General features: G+C 40.8%; 1 protein-coding gene and 1 long non-coding RNA gene across 7 annotated transcripts in view; one reads left to right on the top strand and one right to left on the bottom strand.

The window, feature by feature from the left end:
• Positions 1-10,756: 10,756 nt before the first annotated feature.
• pou2f2a (POU class 2 homeobox 2a) overlaps positions 10,757-22,484 on the bottom strand; it is a 39,608-nt gene continuing 27,880 nt past the window's right edge. For 2 of the 6 annotated variants that reach the window (XM_058401200.1, XM_058401208.1), the window contains exons 2-17: positions 20,548-20,616; positions 20,420-20,454; positions 20,272-20,331; positions 18,770-18,880; positions 17,964-18,323; positions 17,642-17,747; positions 17,409-17,500; positions 17,165-17,305; positions 16,356-16,497; positions 15,925-16,073; positions 15,231-15,422; positions 14,396-14,444; positions 14,176-14,311; positions 13,690-13,752; positions 13,199-13,272; positions 10,757-13,010 (exon numbers count right to left, since the gene is read on the bottom strand). In XM_058401200.1, the coding sequence (XP_058257183.1) occupies positions 12,709-13,010; positions 13,199-13,272; positions 13,690-13,752; positions 14,176-14,311; positions 14,396-14,444; positions 15,231-15,422; positions 15,925-16,073; positions 16,356-16,497; positions 17,165-17,305; positions 17,409-17,500; positions 17,642-17,747; positions 17,964-18,323; positions 18,770-18,880; positions 20,272-20,331; positions 20,420-20,454; positions 20,548-20,616 (2,081 nt within the window). In that variant the 3' untranslated portion in view covers positions 10,757-12,708. The remainder of the gene's footprint in view (positions 13,011-13,198; positions 13,273-13,689; positions 13,753-14,175; positions 14,312-14,395; positions 14,445-15,230; positions 15,423-15,924; positions 16,074-16,355; positions 16,498-17,164; positions 17,306-17,408; positions 17,501-17,641; positions 17,748-17,963; positions 18,324-18,769; positions 18,881-20,271; positions 20,332-20,419; positions 20,455-20,547; positions 20,617-22,484) is intronic. The other 4 variants (XM_058401217.1, XM_058401236.1, XM_058401227.1 and 1 more) reach the window with 4 other exon arrangements.
• On the top strand, positions 15,314-17,969 carry LOC131360624 (uncharacterized). The gene is made up of 3 exons (XR_009205893.1): positions 15,314-15,408; positions 15,935-16,051; positions 17,202-17,969. It is a non-coding gene; the product is annotated as an uncharacterized LOC131360624 (long non-coding RNA).

Raw genomic sequence — 22,484 nt, 5'->3', positions numbered from 1 at the left:
CGCCGACAATTCAGTTCAAGAGAGGAAACAGATGAGAAGCAACAGAAAAATGCAGTGCATGTGTGTAGGAAAATGGCTTTGCCCTCTTCTCTCCAGGGAAAAGAAAGGAGCAGATACTGTGATCGGCACTTTCCCACGTTCATATAGGCCGTAAACATTATCTGCTCTAGCTCAGACCAGTTCTTTCCTTTCTGATTTTCCGCATTTTTTTCTCTCCTCTATTATTCCTTTGACTAGCACTTGTGCTGACTCTCTACATTTTTTTTTTTATCTCTCTCTGTCTTTGTACCGGAGGGCCTTCAGCAGCGGAAGTGTGGACAGTGAGTTTGAGGCGAATGGATATGGGAGGAAGAAAAGAGTACTATGTGCAGTGCAGTAAAGTGAAGAGAAGAATGGACGAGGTGCATGCAAACAAGTAGTAATTGAAAAGCCTAGGAATAATGACTCAATCTTCCCATTCAGACATCATGGTCCTTTTTTTCTCTCATGTTTAAAATACACAGCACACCATGCTCACCTATGACCAGTGTATTTTTCCTCTGTTAGTTCCTTCATTTCTCCATGTCTCTCATTGCTCCCCTACTCATTGTTTATTGTTCATTTTCTGCTATGTACATCACCGCTTACTTTCTTTCTATACAGTATACTGTATACATTCACACACTTTGTTCTGGACATCAGGCTTTTGTGTTTCCTCAGCACATATATGAACTGGTGTTGACGTCAACGTGGGACTCGGTTAATTGTTTTGGCCCTGATGACCTTATGAAGACCAGGAATCATCACCCGTGATGTTGAGTAAAAATGTATTTTGAATGAGATCTATTGTAAGGAAACCGCTTGTGCAATTGAGGGTTAAGAGTCTCACTGAAGGGCTCAGTAGAGACAGTTTGGCATGGCTGGGTTTGAGCTTACAGCTTAATACAGATGTGTAATACAGTAATCGAGCTGCCACAACCCCCTGCGATTACAGCTGCAATTGTGCAACCTTTAGTTTTTCGGAAATGACAGATGACACATAACTGGTTCATGGGGATGGCTTTGGTGAAGCCGATTTGAGTAACTTCGCTATACATAATGCTCTCTGTAGTTTAAGTGTCCCACCCAAAAGATGACAAACACTTGGTCCGTTTGCCTACACACAGGTTGACGGATTCATGTGTGATTATGGGCAGTGAGTAACCACTTGAGACTTAAAAGACTGCCAAACAATAGGAATGGTATAATGACCTGGTGCCATGACTGTTTGTATATTATGTGTAATATATTTCCTGGAATTCACATTTAGCTTTTAAACAATGCACAAAATTTGACATTTAACGTGTGGCAACAGTCCAGGGGAAGCCTGTGGCATTTTGATAGGGAAATGCATACACTCGGAGTTTTAATTAAACACACACAGGGGCAGTGGTGGCTCAAGTGGTTAAGGCTCTGGGTCGTTGACCGGAAGATCAGGGGTTCAAGCCCCAGCACCGCCAAGTTGCCACTGTTGGGCCCTTGAGCAAGGCCCTTAACCCTCTCTGCTCCAGGGGCGCTGTATCATGGCTGACCCTGCGCTCTGACCCCAACCTCCAAGGGTGGGATATGCGAAGAAAGAATTTCACTGTGCTGTAATGTATATGTGACAAATAAAGGCTGTTTCATTTCATGAAAACACGAGTGATATCATTTTTTAGTGTAAGGTGTATGAGCAGTTCAAATCAGTTTAGATTACAGACTGTTGAATGGGGTGTCAGGTTCACACCGCTTCATAGTGTACCATTGACCATGTCCTGGTCAATATCTGCCAATCCCAGACACACTGTATCTGAGGTAGAAGTACACCCTGTCTATTGTAGAGCACCATGCACAAGAATTCACACCGAGTGGCAATTTATAGTAGCCAATCAAACTACTGCTATGTTTTGGCATGAGAGGAAACCAGGGAACCCAGAGGAAACTCTCATGGACACAAGAGAACAGGCATAAATAGTCATGACTCAGTAGGACCTGACTATTAGGAGACATTATAAAAACATTAAAAGCTGTACTTCTGTATTGAAGCAAGTTCTCATATCTGCGCTGTGATGAAGAGAAGTGGTTTATGTGTGAATGTAGCACTGAGAGTCAGTCCGCAGACATAAAAAAAACCTTAGATTCCCTTGTTTTCTAGCAGAATTTCTAAACACTTCTGTTTAATTCTGCTGCCTCTTATAGTCTTAAAGTTTCATTATGTGAAGCAGAGCCACATCCAGTGCATCAAGTTTCAACAGGGCCAGTGGAATCTGGGCAATGCAGAGGGAAATGGGCATCGAGGGTGTGTGTGAGCGTGTGTGTGAGTGTGTGTCAGTGGCCTCTTTGTCATCAAAGAACCTGTTTATTTTCAAGCTTGGTGCTCCAACTGTCAGGGGCTGCATAATACCCCACCATGTCTGAGTCTCACTCCTTTCACCCACCCGTCTCTGTCTCTTTCTCTTTTTCTCTGTCTCTTTCTGGCTTTCCCCCTCATGCCCACATAGCCCTTCCCATAAGGGTCATGCCTCATAGTTTCATCTTCAACTAATGTTCTTTGTGTCGTGGTTTCACCTGCTTCCCAGTGTAACACAGAACTGACAATCCCTTCTCTCTCTCCCTCTTTCCCTACCTCTCTCTCTCAGCTGGTTTTCACACATGAGTAATAGGATTACCACATACAGCTCTGAAAAGGACAGAGGCTAGAGAGGAGGAAAAACAGAAGAGGAGGAGGAGGAGGTATAGAGCACAAGGGAGGAAGTGAACGGAGGCGTCAGTCGTGGGGTAATGAAGGGAGCAATTAGAGAGCGACACAGAGTTTGCGGAGCACGCAGAAGGTCAGAATAGAATAGATCAGGGACAATGTGAGTATCATTAAAACCCCTGTCTGACAGAGTCTATAATATTCCAAGAGCGAGAGAGCATGAGGTACTGTCTGGCTGTGTGACAGTCGCTATATTAAGCACAGCATGTGTTGACAGTGTGTCCAGTATCTTGCTAAGGAACAAACTCTTCCTATTGGCACAGATCACTATTTCCCATTATAGTCTCTCTCTCTCCCTCTCTCTCTCTCTCACTGACCGGGCTGTCCACCCCTTCACTCCCAGGCATTCGCTGTAGACAGATTTGGACTTGGCTCTGCCATGGCTGCCCCAAACCGAGGAGCCAATCAGAGGCCAGATTTAAGTTCTATGCCCTCCCTCAACCTCAACCCTCCCTCAGAGTCGCTGTGGTAAATACTTCTCTCTGGCACTGAGGAGATGGCATCCGCTTGCCCCTAGTTACCCCCTTAATGAAAGATCACATATCCTACCACACAAGCACTTGAACGCACACTGCAGGGTGTTGCGCTACTTCATGGACATTTACTGAGTCACATCTCACTCACAGGACTCATTATGAAACATTTATTAAAATTATGCTTGGAAATTGTGATGTGTCCATGTCTAATTCTCTCTCTCTCTCTTCATTACATTTATGGTGCTCTAGAAACCTTAAGGGACAGGATTTTCTAGTTTCTGTTGATTTTATGGAATTGAAAAATGATGGCCATGAGAAAAGAAACAGTGAGATATTTACACTTAAATGTACCAGAAAGTCTGTGTGTGTCTGCGTGTTTGTGAGTGTATAGTGTGTGTCGGTGTGTGCAGGATGTGATGTGTAGCGGGGTGTGCGTGTGCCGTGGGCACTGTAGTAGTCTAATGACTCATCTATTGATATGCCCTCTTCAGACGCCCCCGTTGTTTTTGAGTGTTCGTAGACAGAGCAGAATGAGTCTATGCTTCCATATGCTCATGAACGAAGCTGTTCTAATTCACTGCCTAACAGGCCTAATATGCAAAGCTAAGGTGTACAGCGTCTGGGTCGCACATACGTTTGCAGCACATACACATTCATAAGTACACCTTTGCCTTCTGGGCTGAAGGATTGACCACCTGTCAGCGAAAAGGAGACAACACTGACAGTGGCAGATTGTGAGTGGGAGCAAAAATGACTGACGAATCCTCTGACCAATCTGTACACAGCTCTCAGCGTGATACTGAATGATTATCTTGAGCAAACGTACAGAAACTGCATAGCCCACGCAGGGAGTTGTTATCAGCCGAGTGTTTTTAATAGGACTTTTGCATGTGAGAGCGAAAGAAGACAACTGAAAAGTTCACTGTGGCTACACCAGATTCTTGTCTATACTTTCTGTAAATAAATGTAATCTGTAAATGCCACGATAAAGCCTTTAAAGCCATGGCCCTCAGAACAATTCTGATCTAGGATTAGGCTCGAGTAGACGGAGATATCGGGTGTCACAATGTAGCACTTTCCTTGATGTTTAGTTTTACTCTATGCATCTATTATCATCCAGGCACACTTTTACTATGATATTTCATGGTAACTATAGTAACTAAGGTATGTGCTTAAGCTTAAGTAACAATGACGTTGATCAAAGAAAAAAGGTTCAGTCTCGAACCAGCTCTCACAACCCAGAGCCTCATTACATACACTATATGTATGTGTAATGCCAAAACTGTGTGCACAGCATGTTCTTGTTGAATATTCCATTCCAATTTTAGTCCCTTTTTGCTGTTAGAATAATTTCCATTTATTTGGGAAGGCTTTCTACAAGATTGTGCCCATTCAGGCAGAAGAGCATTCGTGAGATCAGGAGCTGATGTCAGGTGCAGAGGCCAAGAATGCAGTCAAGCTGTTCCATGAGGTTGAGGTTGAAGTCAGGGCTCCACGCCAAAGCTATTCTTCATAGGCCTGGCTTTGTGCACAGAGCCATTGTCATGCTGGAACAGGTTTGGGTTCCTTAGTTCCTGTGAAGAGAAACTGCGAAGCTACATCACACAAAGATGTTCAGTTCAATTGTGTGCTTTAAACTTGGTGACAGCTCGGGGAGGAACCGCATATGGGTGTTCTCAGTAAGATGCATACACCAATTGTGTTTTTTACTGTGTTTTAATTCTTCGTTTATATTTATCTCTCAGGTTAGAGAGCCTCTGGTCTGACTACAAGTCATATCTATAATCAGTGAACAAGTGGTCCAAACTGTGTAGCTCAGATTGGCCTTGATAGTCCAGAAAGGTTACTGTGTGAGTCTGCTTGGTAAAAATGTATGTGTGAAGGATCTGAGTGAACACCGACTGCTCCAGTCCAGATGTCCCATGAGTCACATGGGCAAAAGTGAAGGTGGAAAATCATGGAGGCTGAGAAACAGAAAGGGAATGAAGGAGAAAAATGATGACTAATTTGGCTTCTGATACCTTGGAGCTGTTTGCTTTTTTAACAAGATAATCATCTGTTGCACTAAATGTGCAGGGCTTAGCAGATGCTCCCATCTACTGGTTAGATATAATAACTGCACTTGTAATAACTCCCTGTGTGAGAAAAACAGGAGGTTAATGAGTCACTGGGGAGAAAAACATTCACAACTCACTGGGGGAAAAGATTTGTTATAGATTTTCTATACATTTTCAGGCTTAATATATTATATAAACACCACATTGCTGCCACGTTAATATAGCACGTGATATATGATTCAGTATGGATTATGTATATAAATAAATAAAATATAAAAATAACATAAGTCTAATTAACCAAGGTGAATCCGAGTGGTCTTTTTCATCCTGTTTGGTTATTTAAAGTGGGGGAAAAAGTGAAAGTTTTAATCCTACAAACACTTAGCTAGTCAACCTGGCTAGCATCATCTGTAAACAGTTGGCTAGTCAAGTTAGCTTGTCAAAAATAAGACAATGAGCATGCTGTTACCAATTTGTTGGATTTAAAATAGTAATTAAAAACAAAAGGAGATACTTTTAGCATATTCTGAGTGAGACTAGTTAGCTAACAAGATGCTAGCTAAGCACTCGATCGTTGCTGGTGATTTTTGACACATAACACATAATAGATTAGCAATAACTAGATTTACTTTAGTATGTGTCTTTATTCATACAGCACGGTTATACACTTAATTCTTAACACAATAAAGACACATATAACGATAAACAATAAAAAACAATATGAGATATGAACAAAATGGAACCAGGTAAAGCAATATCTAGTAAAAGCAGGATTGAAAGCTCATTGCTGATTGTGTTGACATGACCAGTTGTGATTCTATTGTTTGTATTATTGTGTGTGCACTGTAATTATCGCATGGTTTCCATGAACATTATTTGTATTTAACTGACCCCAGGGACTCATGACATGCATGAGAATTAGTTAGCTGCTAACATTATCCGATCATTAGAGATATAAGTAGGTAAATATTATGTATCAGAGTGTCCATCTGAAGCATAAAGTCCACTTAATATCTTTGCACGCAGTTGCTTGTAGTCAAGCATGTCTGGCACGCAAATTCAGGTTTGGAGGTTCGAGTCCTACCTCTGCCCTGTGTGTGCGGCATTTGTATATTCTCTCCATCTTTTGGAGGTTTCCTCTGGATACTCTGGTTTCCTCCAGATTGTCCATAGTGTGTGCATGGGTGTGTGATTGTGATCAATAGGTTGGCACCCCATCCATAGTGTCCCCTGCCTTGTGCCCAGAGCCACCCCTACTCCAGGTTCTCTGTGACACAGTTTAGTCTGTACTTTAAACAATGCTTATGTTACTAACAGTCAGTAAGGTGCTGGCGATTTGCTTAGTGCACCTTTAATTAGGTTCGCTTGAAACAGTGTGACAGGATGTATTTTAAAAAACAGACACAAATTCCATTCGTAGTATTCTACCATTTTTATTTGGATGAGCGAGACACTTTCAGTTACAAAAATGACTTAAAATGAACAACACTGTACAATGAACAAGCAAGTTATTTTCATCTTTTTTTTTTTTTGGTTTCAGAGATAAATACACTAAAAGGCTAACCTGTCACCAAAGGGAAGAGAGGAAAGAAAGGGGACAGGGAAGAAAAGGACTATTCACATCAAAGGAAAAGATAGTAGGGGCCACACACATCACATATGTGCTTACACACACATATACACACACACACACGCACGCTCTCATGCACACACACATGCACACAAACCTATCAAAATAAAAATAGGTACTGTATATGTTTAAGGTACACACACACACGCAAATACATACACAAATGCATGTACTTTTACACACACACCCTCACACATACACACACACACACTCTCACACACACACAAAAGGGACAGATCAGCATCATAAAAGTAATCACAGACAAATCATGAACATAAACTATTTTATCATCATCATAATCATCGTCACCATAACCTTCATGAGAAGCAAAAGTTTTCCCCAATAACAAATAATTAAAAAATATAAATTTTTATCAAAATCATCATTTACGATGATTTGCTTTGGATTGCTGAGGCCATCATTCCCGAAACTGGAGTTGCTAGGTGAACAGACAGAGAAGGAGGTGGGGGGGGGGGGGAGAAAATAAAACAGAAAAGCTGCAGAAGATGCATTAGTGGAGATCTTTGGTTTCACTAGAAGAGTTTAAGATATTTGCTCTTTTATTGTTATTCCTTTGGACTGAAGCTGTATCTTAAATCAAACACAAAGAATAAAGAAACGAGAGAAGGGTAGTTGTCTTGCTTTCTTTTTCTCTGCCTTGCTGTAATATTTTTGACTAAGGAACATCAGAAAATATGACAAAAGCAATAACTGGCTTGCACTGAAGCAGCCATTGCGCCGTTCTGCACTTAACTCATCAGTAATATGTTAAAGATTTGTTTTGGGAAGTGTGCACGAATGATGTGTCGGGTCTCCCGGTGAAGTGTTTGCTTTGGTATCGTTCTCTGGTGTTTCACTTCGCTTGGAGACGGCGAGACACCTTACGCACGCTCCCTTAGAGCACAGAGTTCAGTTCAGACTGAAACGCTTCTAAGCTCTGGATGACAGCAAGCATGAGAAAAAGAAAACAAGTGTAAAAGAGTGCCGGAGAGAAATGCTGGTCCTGATTACACCTGCAATTAACATGAGCCTAAAATGCTGTCATGGAAATCAGACTAACAAGCTCCTGAGGTGGATAAGCTTCTCGTTGCATTGCATATACTAATCTCTCGGTACTGAAGCCATTGTGTGTTATAATTCAGTGCTCACTTGATGTAAACAGGAACCAAATTCATTTGCTCTCGAACTCTTCTGACATTAAAAAGTCACCTAGCAACAACAGTCTCAGCCTCTACCCAGTCGCCAGGCCTCGGCACCTCTCACAGCCGACAGACAGGATCTCCAGCCAATGGGCTTTCGGTGTATGTTCTAGTGAATCAGCCAATCCCCATGCACTCGAGCGCAGCCCTAACAACAGTAATAAGCCGACGTCAGGCTACGATCGTGAGCTGGAAAGGTGCAGTAGGCTTGCTGACTGTAGAAGTGGCTTTAAGGGCTGAAGAAAGGCAGAGGAGTTGAGCTGAGGTCAAAAGGGCAGGGAGAATGTACCCCCAAGGTCTTCTTGATGGTCCTGTTTCAGTTCTCACTGTTGTTCACTCATTTCGAACAGACCGCTGATTCAAAAGCTGAAAAGAGGGCTGCAATTGACTCATCTCTGATTTTTCTCTCGTTATGTCCTTACGACTGCTCGAGTGTCACTCTGAGTCATGATTTCCAGCTGGGAAATCATGCAAGACGTTTCTGTGTAAGTGATGTATAATGACTAGGTCTTGTGTCCTTGTCCTTCCAAACATGGCTTCACTAATTTTTTTACAGCTGTGCTGTTGTACATGAGCTACAGAGGGACGAGAATGTAATGTAAGAATCATGGTCAGAGTCATTTACATATGTTATTGGGTTTTAGACAGAATTCAATCATGATGTACCATGCAAGGCTATATCATTAAATTCAGATTAAGTCATTTTGGTAGAAATCAATCAATTGAACTTAAACCTGCTTCAATGTTATCACCTAAATGCTTCGAACACAGTGTGCTTGATGTCCTTTGTTTGCTGTATTCACTTTCCTGATTAAAGAGCAACAGTTCTTGGAAGCAGACTCAGACTTTTGGATCTCATCCTGAAAAACACTGACGTGTGTGCACTATTGCTTGCAGACTTTGGTGAATAAACCCTTCTCCGAGAAGCTTACGCATGCAGCACGAGACCACTGTGACCCTCAGACCTCGCTCTGCCCCATGACCTCTTTCAGCTCGCCCAAAAGCAGCCCCGTTTGTACACGCTACGAACAGATGCATCGTTCTGCTTAACGCATTCGTTAGTTTGGTTTATCGTCAAAGAGAGTGAGGTATTTGAGGAACTATCTCTCTTCTCAACCTGATCAGACACAGACAACGAGAAAGAAAGCGGAAAGAAGGAAGTTGAGCAGAGAGCTAGAGAGAGAAAGATGGAGACACAGCATCAATATGATTCTGCTTAGCTACATTTCTTTCCTAGTCTTCCACGGCCCTGACCGTGTCTGCACACAATCCCTCTTTGCACTTTTTTCCTCTTTTATCCAATTCCCTCCATCTTTCCTCTCTTCCAGTTTTTTTTTTGGTTTTGTAGCTGTTTAAAGCTTTCGGCTCAAGGCTCCGAGCAGCACTGCGTTCAACGTCGATCATCATCCTCATCCTAATCATCATCATCCTCATCATCATCATCACAGCAATGCAGTCAACAAACGATTACGTGGTGAGACTCTCAGTAAGCACAAAGATTCACAGCAATAGAAAAAATCCGATCTAACAAAGTTCTAACATTTTAGATGAGCACTCGTGCTGATTTCCTGTAGTTGATGGCTACATAAGATCTAGACATAAAAAAAAAAAAATAAATAAAAATACTTCACATTCTTATACAGTAGATATAATGCGTATACACTGGGATTATTCGATGCTATAAGACTAGAAGTTCCCGTATCATGACACTACTATCTAAACCGAGCTTGTAAATAAGGTCACTGTGACGTTGTGCTAAAGTCGGGTCAGCGTCTAGCACAGTGCTGCTCTTCACCCTGATAGGTTATCCCTACACAGACTCCGCCCATAAAGGAGGAGCGGAGGGTTAAGGGGACGAGCTACCGTCCCTGCGTTTGGTCATTAGTCGATAAGGACCAATGGTTGCATTCTTTTATGGATTTGGTTTTGAAAAGGTTGCCTTGGCGAAGTAGAATTACATTTTGACACAATCTGATGCCTCAAACATAGCAATAAAAATGCCTTTGGGATAGATAAATAAATACATAAATAAATAAATAAATAAATAAATACATAAAAAATAAATTAAAATTCATAGATAATCAGAACAATCACAAAAGAAGTGTGAGGTGGAAAAAAAATAAGAAAGAAAGTCTAGAAGATAAACAGAAATAGTTTGGTCGAAAATCAAGTCTGCAACGTTTTTTTTTTTTTAACCTTTTTCTATACATCAGCAATAAGTAAGCATTGTAACATAGATCATTTACTACAAAATCTATAGAAGCACTAAGTGATCCATTCCATCTAAACGGTCATATGGGGGCAACAGGGTTAATTCGATCCCCTTTCAGAAGCTCTGATCACCTCCACGCCTGCATTCTTCCAGCACTGCGTGGTGCCGATCTTTTGGTGTATACACGCGTATCTGATATCTGATTTAAGAGTTAAAGCTTTGGCTTGTTATGTTCTTGGGTGTCTGTGTGTATTTGCGTTCACCTTCATCCTAGTTGATCTGTTTAGATGAATGTTCACAGTATTTCTCCAACCACCTGATGGAGTCTCTAGCACGACTAGGAACAAGGAAGGGACATAAAAAAGAACAATTCTAGAATAATTCAATACGTTTATCCCCACCCCCAAACCCCTCCCACTATCCCCCACCAAAAAAAAAAAAACCATAGCACGCAAAAACCAAAGGAACAGCAGCTACACACGTAGAAGAGAAAAATTCCCACAAACCAGACAGACAGAAAGAAATAAAAGAGCCAAAGGAAGAAAAAGAACATCCTTCCCAAACCCAAAAGAAACCAGCCACATCTCTTTAACTTCAGTGAGGTCATCAAAGCTCCCGTCCCAAGGACCAGGAAGGGTTCGAGTGACAGGAGGAAGAAAAGCGTGGAACCATCTGTACTCATCCATGAATCCATCTATCCATCCATCCATCCATGTTGTAATCATCTACCCCTGACATCATCCCTGACTTTCTCTCACACATGGATGGAGGGATAAAAAGAGATCTTCTCATTTTTTTTTCTTGTCTCCTCTTCCTCAACTCCTTCCATTTTTGGCTTGGAAACTTTTTTGGTTTGCTTCTGTGAATCTCTGGAATTATGGTTGGCTGAAAAGTTTTTTTTTTTTTTTTTGTTCACTTCGTACATGAAGTGCCAGGGATAATGGAAACGCCCGTTCCTCAAAAGTTCCCCCAGCGTTGTGATGTCCACTCTGTGAAGTATATATATGTGTGTGTGTGTGTGTGTGTGTGTGTAAATGTATGTGTGTGTATGTAAGAATGTGTGTGTGTGTGTATGGGAGGTGGGAGTGCATCTGAGGGAAGGGAGTTTCCGCTCTCCGTCTGCATCGCAGTGAGAGACCCATGACGAGTCACTTTGGTATCCAACAAGGAGCAAGTATGAAGGAGGTGAAAAATGGGGATAATGGATTCAAAGTGTTTTTTTTTAATGGAGATAAGACAGAATGAACATGTGAATGTGAGACACAGTGACTTAAAACATGCAGAAACACCAGCTGACCTTGTATTAAATACATCTGAATTTCATGACATTCCCCAACACGTGTGATAGACATGAAGCTGAAATGATGACATGACAGTGATGATGGTTAAACAACGAAACGAAACAAAAACAAAAGCCTACTCACATATGGATATTTCTGAATGGTAAACAGAAACTAAAGCTAGACAGAAGAAAACCTGATAAAGAGGTAGAAAGAGGGAGAAATTTGTACATATCTAGACTTCTAGTCAAAAAACATTGACACTTCTGAGCTTTGCTCATTCACTGTTGCACAGCAATACACAGCTAATACTTAGAGATTCACCTCTTCGCTAATTAATAAACAGTAACGAATTAAAAAAAACACATAGACAGACAGAATGAGAGAATGTCGGATGAAATGATGGAGTGGGAGGTTGCTGGATCGTTGGTGTGGGTCTGGTGCTGGACGCTGGACTATTTACAGGTCCACGGGATAAAGCTTTTCCTTCCGTATTTTTGGTTTTGGTTATTTTTTGGTATATGGGTTTTTGGTATGGTTGTCTTTTTTTTGTCACTGTGAGTCTTTTAAAGTTCACCTCTATCATTTTTTTTTTTTTTTTTTGGTTTAAAGTTCTCCAGACTGGTCAGAGCTGAAGTCTGACTGCCATTCTGCAACAAATAAAAGTTTTGCTATTTTTGGCTCATTAATAATCAGCTCTTTCCTCTGGTTCCTGCAGTTCTTAAACCAATGTCTATTGTCCTTTCTTTTATTTCTTTACACTCTCCAGAGAAACAGAGAGAGAGAGAGAGAGAAAATAAAACAACAACGGCGGAGTAGTGGCTGCGCTCAGTCGACCACTAGATCTCCATGTGAATTTTTGGTTTACATGTAAATCTCTCCTCTTCGCTCCGTCTCGTCTTCACCTCTGTCTCTTCATCTCTCCCCTCTTCCACTTTGTGTATTTTTGGCATCAGGAGAGCGGGAGAGAGCAAGAGAGAAAGAATGAAAGACCAAAAAAAAAAGACGAAGGACGAAAGAGAGACAGAGATGCTTTGGTTGTGATGGGAGGTTTCAGTTCCTCCTCCAGGTCCTGTGATTGGTTTCCTGGAAGTGTCACTCAATCTTGGCCGCTCCCCAGATCGTGTGGGCTGTGTAGCAAGTCGCTGGAAGAGCAGGAAGAGTCAGGGCTTGAGCAGGGGGAGGGACTCATGCCATCCGGGAATAGAGGCCTGCCGGATTTGGAAACGATCGAGTTGCCCAATCCCAGAGCTGTGCCTGCTGCCATGGGCAGCAGTGAAGGGTGGTTAAGGAAGAGGGAAGAAGGGAGTCCTGACCTTTGTCCTCCAGAACCACCAATCAGCACCTTGCTGCCACCTTCAAGACTGGAAATGGTGGTTTGACCACCACTGGCTGCCAGAGCTGAGAGAAGTAAGAGGCAGATGAATCATATATAAATATAGGAACCATAGCAATCCTTCTCACAAACTAGCAAGAGGACAATGAGATTTAAGAGAAGAGCATGGAAACACCACAACAGTAAGCAAAAGCACGTCACAGCACCGCACACTGACATGACACGATTTCATCAAGCCTGCTTTTCCACAAACCTTGAATTGTGGCGATTGGGTTGCTGCCACGCAGGGCTTGGTTCATTCCTGTGTTAACTCCAATCACCGTATTCCTGAGTCAGTCGTGTGCACAAATACACAAGCGTGCAAACACACACACACACACAAAGACAAACAGCAGGGAGAAAGAAGAAGAGGAAAGGAAATATATAGTAAAACATCAAGAAGCATAAGAGAGGGCACGCACTGAAAAACAGGGCATGTTATCTGAAGTGGGAAAATAGCATTATTAGGCACAAATTGCAAATTAGGCACAAGATAATTAGTTACAAGCGGATTTAGCTTCTTTGGATTAGAAGGAAATGACATTAAATATCATTTATTCTATAAACAGTGTGATAAATAAAGCGGTTAGGTGTATGTACTTGAGACTCAGTTGCTTTCATCTTGAATGTTTAAGTAATGTGTGTGTGTGTGTGTGTGTATGTGTGTGTTTGTGTACACAGATTTTTTTTTTTTATTGTATTCACCTCAGATTTGCAGCAAAATCGGTGATGTAGTTAGAAACGTCACCGTTCTTGTTACGCCACGAACTGTGGACAGGAAAGCCATATATACACACACACATACACACACAGACATTAACTATCATTACTAGCTAACAAACAGTACAGCTTGTGGAATTACATTACACTGTTCATGTGTGTGGGTGTGTGTGTGTGTGAGACACTAAATATTAGATTGCACATGTATATGTATACAGAATTAGTCATGTTTTCTGGGTGGGAGGGAAGACATTCTCTCTCTTTCTGGTCAATCACAGTGATGTTGACCAATCATGGGTGTCTATGGGAGTTCATTTATGTGGAAGAGGACTGATAGCTCTTTCATCGATGGGCATTTTCACACCTGGCTTATTTGGAGCGTGCGTTTTGGTACTTTTATATATAATAATATAATATAATATACTAGAGCATTAGTGTGTGTGTTTATGTGTGTGTGCCTGTGTGTCTCACCCTGTGTTCAGATTTAATGTGTGAGTGGCAGGAACAGGGCTGGCGTCGCTGCGAGGAGACGGAGTCACAGGTGAAGGGGTGGAGCTTGAAGAGGGACCAGTGGGGGTCAAAGGACAAACTGAGGACATGGTGGTTGCTGACGAAGTGACGAAAACAAAGAAGACTTTAACACCCTACAGTAATAATTGAAATGTTATCTAACATTTAAAGAGATTCTTACCTGCTGTGCTGAGACTGGTAACGGGTTGGGAAGGTCCCTGACCTTGGATCTGTGAAGAAACCGAAGAGAAGGAGAGAGAGAGAGAGAGAGAGAGAGAGAGAGAGAGAGAGGAGGAAAAAAGGAGACAGGGAGTATATCACTAGTGTGTCATGTCTTTACTTTGAGAATCACTGTCTAGATGTCCTCTTTAGGGACATGGTCTATACCACTTCATTAGGTACATGTACCTTATGGTTAGAGATACTGTAGTTCTTCATGTCAGGATTTATTTGCTAGTCTTTCATTAATGGCTGGTTTATTTCATTATTTTTATACCTGTAAACCAACAGCAATATAAGGGTGATTTTTGGAACTGCTTTGGAATATGAATATTGACAAAATTCCCAGCTTAATAGACTTCTAAAAAGCAAGTCATTTTAAAAGAGGCCTGATCTAAGTGGCTCAAAAATACTAGCAATCATCTGAATCCTGTTTATAACCATTGGCTGAAAAATACACTGATTACAATTCACAATTGACTGTTTAAATGATAGCAGTCTATAAAGTTCTATTAACCTATTAGTACCTAATAAAGTGCCTTCTGAGTACGTATAAGTACTGAACACTTCATGGAGAGATATCAGCTGCAAAACGTGATTGGTTATTGTTATGGTTTCGGCAGACTAAGATCTGTTAAAGGCAAGCGATGAAAAATGGATTAGGCCATGTTCGGGATTTTATGGGAGAACGTCTTGTCTGAAGAAGGCTGGTAAAGTTTGTGCATGCAGGAGAAACAATCACAGGGCCTTGTGCATTGGGGTGAGCGTGTGGGTGTGAGGATCAGGCCGGGTCGTACCATGTGCGGGCTGTAGCAGGGGGGTTTGTGTGTGGCAGGCTGGGGTTGGCTGGGCAGGGGAGGGGTGGCGCTGGAGGGGTTAATACGTTTCTCTTTCTGTCGGCGGTTGCAGAACCAGACGCGGATCACCTCCTTCTCCATGTTGAGCTGCTCAGCGATGAGTAGAATCTCCTCTGAGGTAGGCTTCTGGTTCTGAGCACAGAGAGTGACACATCAACATTTAGTGACAAAACTATGACAGTCACACATATATAATATGCCTGAATTAACAACAGTGTTACTAAAAAAGCACAATTACATTGTTTTCATAAGCTAAAATTCAAGATTTTGTCGTTAAAACTGTACAAGTTTGCACTAATAAAAAATAATTAAAAATAAAATTAAAAAGAAAAAAAGGAATGAATTATATATATATAATTCATTAATTTTTTATTTTATTTTTAATTATTTTTATTTAATTATTTTTTATTAGTGCAAACTTGTACAGTTTTAACGACAAAATCTTGAATGTTAGATGCTTGATTTCAACTTTTCTCTGTGAAAGCTGTGAGACTGTAAGAACTGGATGTGCTCCTGTTCATAGCATGTGACACAAGCAATAATTTTGTACATAGCATTAGTTTTATGCTGAGTTAGGTTGATTAGCATTAAAGCATAAGTGAATGTGGATGTAGTCATATGCTCATTGTCTCACCGTGCTGAAGCTGCGTTCCAAAGCCACGCGCACGTTGGTCTCGATGCTGGTGCGTTTCTTGCGGCGGCGGACTGGCAGGCCCTCAAAGCCCAGGGATGGTGAGGACAAAGAGCTGGGACTTGGCAAGGTACTGTCCATTGACATGGTCTCTGCACAAATTAGCAATCACATGATCAGCAATCATCAATAAGCATCTGCAAGAAGTGGTACTTAAAATTAATGTAATAATACACAAGCTTCTAAAATCCTCATGCGTGTAACTATCTAGCTTTATTATTAGTTCCACTGTTGTTACTGAATAAGTTAGAGATTATTTTTATACCTTATACTTTAACCCTGTTATAAAGTAAATGCTTTAAGTTCACAAGAAATTATTGAATTGAACAAAATGTCTCCCGTTTCATGTTTGATGTGTGTGATGGTGCTGTTACCGGCATCAGTGAGCCATTTCTCCAGGAGAGGTTTGAGTTTGCACATGTTCTTAAAGCTGAGATTGAGAGCCTCAAAGCGGGAAATGGTGGTCTGACTGAAGTCGTTTCCATACAGCTTGCCCATAGCCAGTCCCACATCACCCTTCAGACAGAGAGAAGAGAGAGAGAGAGAGAGAGAGAGAGAGAGAGAATGTATACATGTACCCATTACAATACACAATCAAAGTAAAAGCATATATTAATCCTGAAAAAGAAAGCTCTGTATAAGTATATCATTTAATACTACCTCATATATACACTGTATGAACCATGCAAGGTTGGTGGTCATTTAGAAATAGTTGTTTTTAATATCAGTGTTTCTAAACGAATGAATCAACGTTTCTAAATGAATCTTTGAAGTGAACAAATGGTTCTCCTTCACATTCATGTACTGACTCATATTTTCCCCCTCGTGTAAAACATGTGACTGCTTTGAGGTGAGAACATTTGTAGACATGCACAATTTATAACAACAACAAGACAACAGGGTCAATGAACAAATCAGTAAACCAATCTGAATGAATATTTTTGTTAAAAGATTTAAAAGTTTCCAGTCAATAAGTTGCTGCTTGAGCTAGCTGTCTACTACCATCTAGTGTCCAGATACATGAAGTACATTATACTTCTATCCCTCTGCCCTGTTAACCAGCAGGAACTTAGCATTTTCAATAAGGTCACAGTACTAATCATAAATAAATCATGGTAATGATTACTTTGGACTTCATACAGATCTGTTATTTGTATACCAACACGTTGTGAGTTTTTTCTACCTGTGTGAATCCAAGTTTGATTCTTCTCTGTTTAAAGGTGCGGGCAAACTGTTCGAGCTCTTCCAGGTCACTTGGCTCCTCGGCATGAGAGGTCACAGGGTTCACCGTACTGACACTGCTTTCCATGACCTTTTCTCTATGCTAGAGATACACACACACACAAACACTCAGTGAACCCCAATCTCAACATAAGTGTCAGTTTCATGCTCAGTGTCTGTAAACAGGCCTAAAAATCCTGCTTTACCTGTGCTTGAAGACCGAGTGCAGGAGGAGCAGTGAGGAGACCCCCCTGGTTTTGCTGAGGTAGTGGAATCAAATTTGGTGTCGGTAGCAGCCCTGAGAGAGAGAGAGAGAGAGACAGACAGAGAGAGAGAGAGAGAAACACTGTTTTGAAATGTCTGTTTCTAATATGCTCAAGAAAATTGGTATATGTCGGTAAGACTTATATATCTCCAGTGCAGAGAGTGAGGATCCCACCTTGCTGCCCTTGCTGTGCCTGTGGCAAAAGGAACTGTGCAGGCGAGGGCAAAGGATGCCCTGGGACGAGGACCAACTGCTGCAGCTGCAACAGTTGCTGGATGTCCTGAAGAAGATATGGACAATGGATGAGTTCAACTCAATGAGGAATCTGAAGAGAGTCTAGTCTCTGACTGATAATGCTGTTATCAAGATTATAGGTGTGTGCAACTGAGGTGATTTATTTCTATTAGTGGCATGTTAGATGCAGGGAAAGGAGACAGATCAGGAAGCGTGGGTTTGTGATGACTGGGCCTGAGAAGAACAGGGTGACTTTGTGTACCTGGGCAGTGAGCTGGATTGGTTGAGATAGGGTAAGCTGGTGAGGAGGGGGCAGGACAGGAGCTGCACTTTGCTCCTGAGCACTCTTCGATTGGCCCTGCAGCTGGGGCAGAGCTGCCTGCTGATTGGCCTGCTGCTGTTGCTGCTGCTGCGTTTGCTGCTGATTGGCTGCGTGAGCTGCCTGTGACTGCTGCACGGCTGCAGCCAGGAGCTGCGCTTGCTGGAGGAGCAACTGCTGCTGAGCGGGCAAGAGAGCAGTCAGCTGGAGCGAGACGGTAAAGGGCAAGAAGGAAGTCCGGAGCAGAGGAAGAGAGAGTGCAGAGGAAGAGAAAAAGAGAAATCCTTGGGTAAGGAAAAAGAACTGGAAGTGCAAGAAGCGCAAGAAAAAAAAAGCAGACTCAAATTCAACAGCTGTGTACAGAAGGAACTAAAGGTCTGGGGAGCCGAGTGGAAGTGTTTTTAACTTGTCATGCCTTTTGTTTAAAAAATATTATCACACATACAGTAGTATTTCATTATACTACTACTTTACGCTTTATAGGTTACTGTTCTAATGCGTTCCATAAACATTGAAATGTCTCTACATTTATGAGTAAAGAATAATAAAATTGCTTTATGAATGTAAGTGATTAATATTCTATTAGTCTTCTAATTAGGTCTTCTTATAACATACTCATACAACACTTACATACAACTCTGCATAAGGAAGCATGATGGCGGTAGAAAGCTTAGCGTGAAACTGAACAGATATTGCAACCAGAGAGCGAAGGATGTGAGTGTGTGTGTGGGTGTGTGTGTGTGTCTTACTCCTGCCAGCTGGCTTCCTGTCAGCATCAGCTGTGTGTGTGGGAGGGGTGTTTGAGTGGGTGTGGCCTGAACTGAAGCTGGAGACATCTCTCCACACTCCTCCACCTTGGCCTGATAAAAAAAGGGAAACACATATACACCATCTAAAGCACATTCTCTCAGATACACGCAGCGCAAATATCAGTGTGCTTTAACTATTATACATGCTTCAATAAGTGCTCTGTAGTGGTGGTGTGTTTTCAATGGAAACTTGCAAGGCCAATCAATATATCTGGGCTACATACAGCTATTTGCTTTCAGTTCTCCTCAGCCTCAAAGCATCTTATACAAGGGCATATATATACTTACCGCACAAAACACCTAGCGTGGTTCAAAAAAGGGTAATTCACTGAGGTTTAGCTGTTCATTAATTTCATAGGGTCATAAGAGTGAGTCCTTCACTCTGAAATACTGTAGCATGTGGATGTGCAGGCAGAGTGAAAGATTTTAAAGAGGAATATTGTTCTCTGAGGATGCTAATTTTGTTGGATGGATCCATGTCGTTTTTGTACATTTCCAAAAAAAACCCCCAAAGGACCAAAGGAGGACCAAAAGAAATCCTTTTTCATTTGTGTGTAGTGTATGTAGTGTGTGTTTAGTGTGTGTGCCTTTGTGTATAACCCAGTTATAACCCAGTTTTTCGCATGCCACTCCTAATCATTAAAAAATGATAATTAAATACAACAATAGGGATTTGAACATTACAAATAATAACTTAGGTGTGACTTTTATAGCTGAGTGTGTAATTAAACATGGAGCCTTAACATAAATAGCAAAATCAATAAAAAAACCAAATTAAATCCAGAATGGTTTGCGCTCATGGACGCAAGGAAACTGACAAAAGCACAGACAAGAAGACAGCTACTGAAATCTCAAATAGAAATGAATTGTAGTATAGAATTGTTAGAATGCCATAAGGGAAGGGAAGGAGTTAATTTGAGCGGATTTTACCTATTAGATATTGATATCCTAATTATTAACCCATTACTGTTCACTTATTAATCAATGAACACACCAACAATACATCTGCCACGTGCACATCAACCAACACTGCAACCCTACACCCGATTTAGGAAGTGCATCTTAGAATATTTAAATATATATACCTTTAATTAAGCAGTGTGTGTACATACTCATTCATTAAAATTCAGCTTGCTCCACTGATCATGGCACATGATGTTTATACCGTAAGTTGTCTTGACCCAAAAGTTCAGCGTGTCCTGTAGCCATTAGCACTCTGATTTCAGGTTTTGCATACAGTAGCTTTTCTTCCATCTTGATACCATGATTCAGAGTCTTCTTTCTATCTGCCTTTTTTTTTTTATTTTTTTATTTTTAGATATTTTTCTGGAGTTTCAGATTTCAGCTTTTGTCCAAACATATATGACTAAATATCGGTGAACCACCATGCAAATTAGCCCGAGATACACACACGCACACACACACACAAGTGAGTCATTTACCTTGTTGCTGGCACTTAGTGTTGGAGAGAGTGAGAAGGGGCTGATTTTCATTGGTGGAATCTATTGGAAGAAAATAGGTTAGCCAAATGGAAACAGTGTGATCAAAATGGTAGAAGAAAAAAACTGCTGCTTTTAGATAGAGGCCTACCTGATTATTGGAGTCAGAACCGTTCCTCTCTGAATCTGACATGGATGCAGAAGTAGAGGGAGAAAGACATGAAATATCAAATCATACATCTGGCACACACACACACACACACACACACATTATCGCACCTCCTGTATTCTCCATCGGAGAGTCTGCCTCGGGATTTTCGACCTCTATTGGCTTTGACATTCTGATATCTAGAGAAAAAAAGACAAAGCACGTAATTAGATGTTAGAAGTCGAATAAGTTGAGAAAGAGCATTATGGGCATTATGGGTAGATTAAAAAACGACTCGCTGTTCAGAGACGTAGGGGTAGGGGTAGGGTCGCAATGACAGAGAGAGCATAAAAGCAAAGAAAAACTTTCATCCACCGTCACTGTAAAAGGAAGTAATTTGAAAAAAAGGAGAGAGGGAAAAACCATTTAAGTGTCTTGAGGCAAATCAAAGCAAGAGAATGGATCCCCAGTTTCCAGGTTACAACACTCCAGAAACCAGAGCTCATCTCATACTTCTGACTCAAAATTACACACAGTTCTCATAACAGTGAAGAGGGGCAATGTATGGGGAGATATGGGAAAACACAAGTGCATTTCACACACACTTATGAAACACATCAACTCAAGAGGGCAACTCCAGTTTGTGTTCGCACTGAGGCATCAAGAAAATCAAATTCTAAGCCATGGCATTTTGTTTACACAGCATTTCCACTCTGATCTGAAAAGACACGCAATAAAACGACAATAAAGATGTGGTATATATCTATACTGAGCACATACACCTTAATGATCAATCATTTTATGTTATTAAACCACAGTGAACAGTTTTGTTGGGTGTCTTTACATTCTGTGCATAAACGTGCTATAAACAGTGTTAGCTAAGAATTTACACCTTTGCACTTAAAGTAATTTGTCACTTAATGTCTTTTTTTTTTAGATTTGGGCTTGTAAGATTATATAAAGTAGAGCTGGATGTGGAGTCCTATCATGAGCTCTTTATCTGTGGCCAAAAACGTACACTTAAGCTTTATTTATTAATTTACTTATTTGCTTGTTTGTTTGTTTGTTCATTTATTTATGTATGTATTTATTAATTAATTAATTTATTTATTTATTTTTATGTCTAATTACTTGGAAAAGCAGATAACACATATAACATACAGTATGTAGAGAATTCTTTAATTAATTGTAATCACATCACTATCTCTGTAGCTAGAAGAGATAGGACAACGTTCCCCGATTCTCACTAGTAGAAATATCTGTGCAAAAATAACGAATAAATCTAACAGTCTGTGTAACTCTGTGTTCTGTATAATTAAAGCAACACGTCTATCCACAAGAGGAAGTACAATTTTAAAAAGTGCAAACATATATATTTGATGAAGTCTGGGAATAAGACGCCCCCCTAAGATACACATAGTTTCTCATACAGACACACTCACTTCCCTTTTGTGAAATACATGCAAATAAGCCCAACGACTGACTAATTATATCAGCCACCTGCATATTAAACGCTTCCCTACCCCGCTAGCTGTCTTTCACTATCCTTCCACACTTTTCACTCCTGATTCTCACTTGACCCTTGTTTCCATTCTTCAGGGCTGGACAGCGTTCTTAGACATTATACTGAAGTGGAAGTGCAGATAAATGCGTCAAAATCATACTCGTACCAATTAAAAAAGCATCCAGGCAAAAAAAAAGAAGAAAAAGAGACAGTACACAGTTTCCACTTTGAAAAGTACTCACGTATTTATGTGTATAAAGTAAACATCTTTAATTGCTGGCATTACAGTAACGTTATGTTTTCATGCCAAAAGAAACTTGCCATTTATGGTTTTTTTAATAAAATATTTAGTTAGACTTTTGACTCATTTGTGGAAACGTCGCTAGTCTAGCCAAGCATTAGCAAAGAAAATTTAAATGATACATAGCTAGTTAATGTTGGTAAATTAGCTACAAATTATTTATTCTAACTGAGATGGAGTTTATGTTTTCTAGTTTTCTATTAAGTCTTTTCATACCCAAGCATACTAAACTCCAGCTTGTGTAGTGTGAGAGTCTAACTCTG

Source organism: Hemibagrus wyckioides, linkage group LG01 (genome assembly GCF_019097595.1).
Source record: "Hemibagrus wyckioides isolate EC202008001 linkage group LG01, SWU_Hwy_1.0, whole genome shotgun sequence".
Lineage (NCBI taxonomy): Eukaryota > Metazoa > Chordata > Actinopteri > Siluriformes > Bagridae > Hemibagrus > Hemibagrus wyckioides.
Note: the sequence above shows the minus strand (reverse complement) of the source record. Positions and strands in the feature narration are given on the sequence as shown.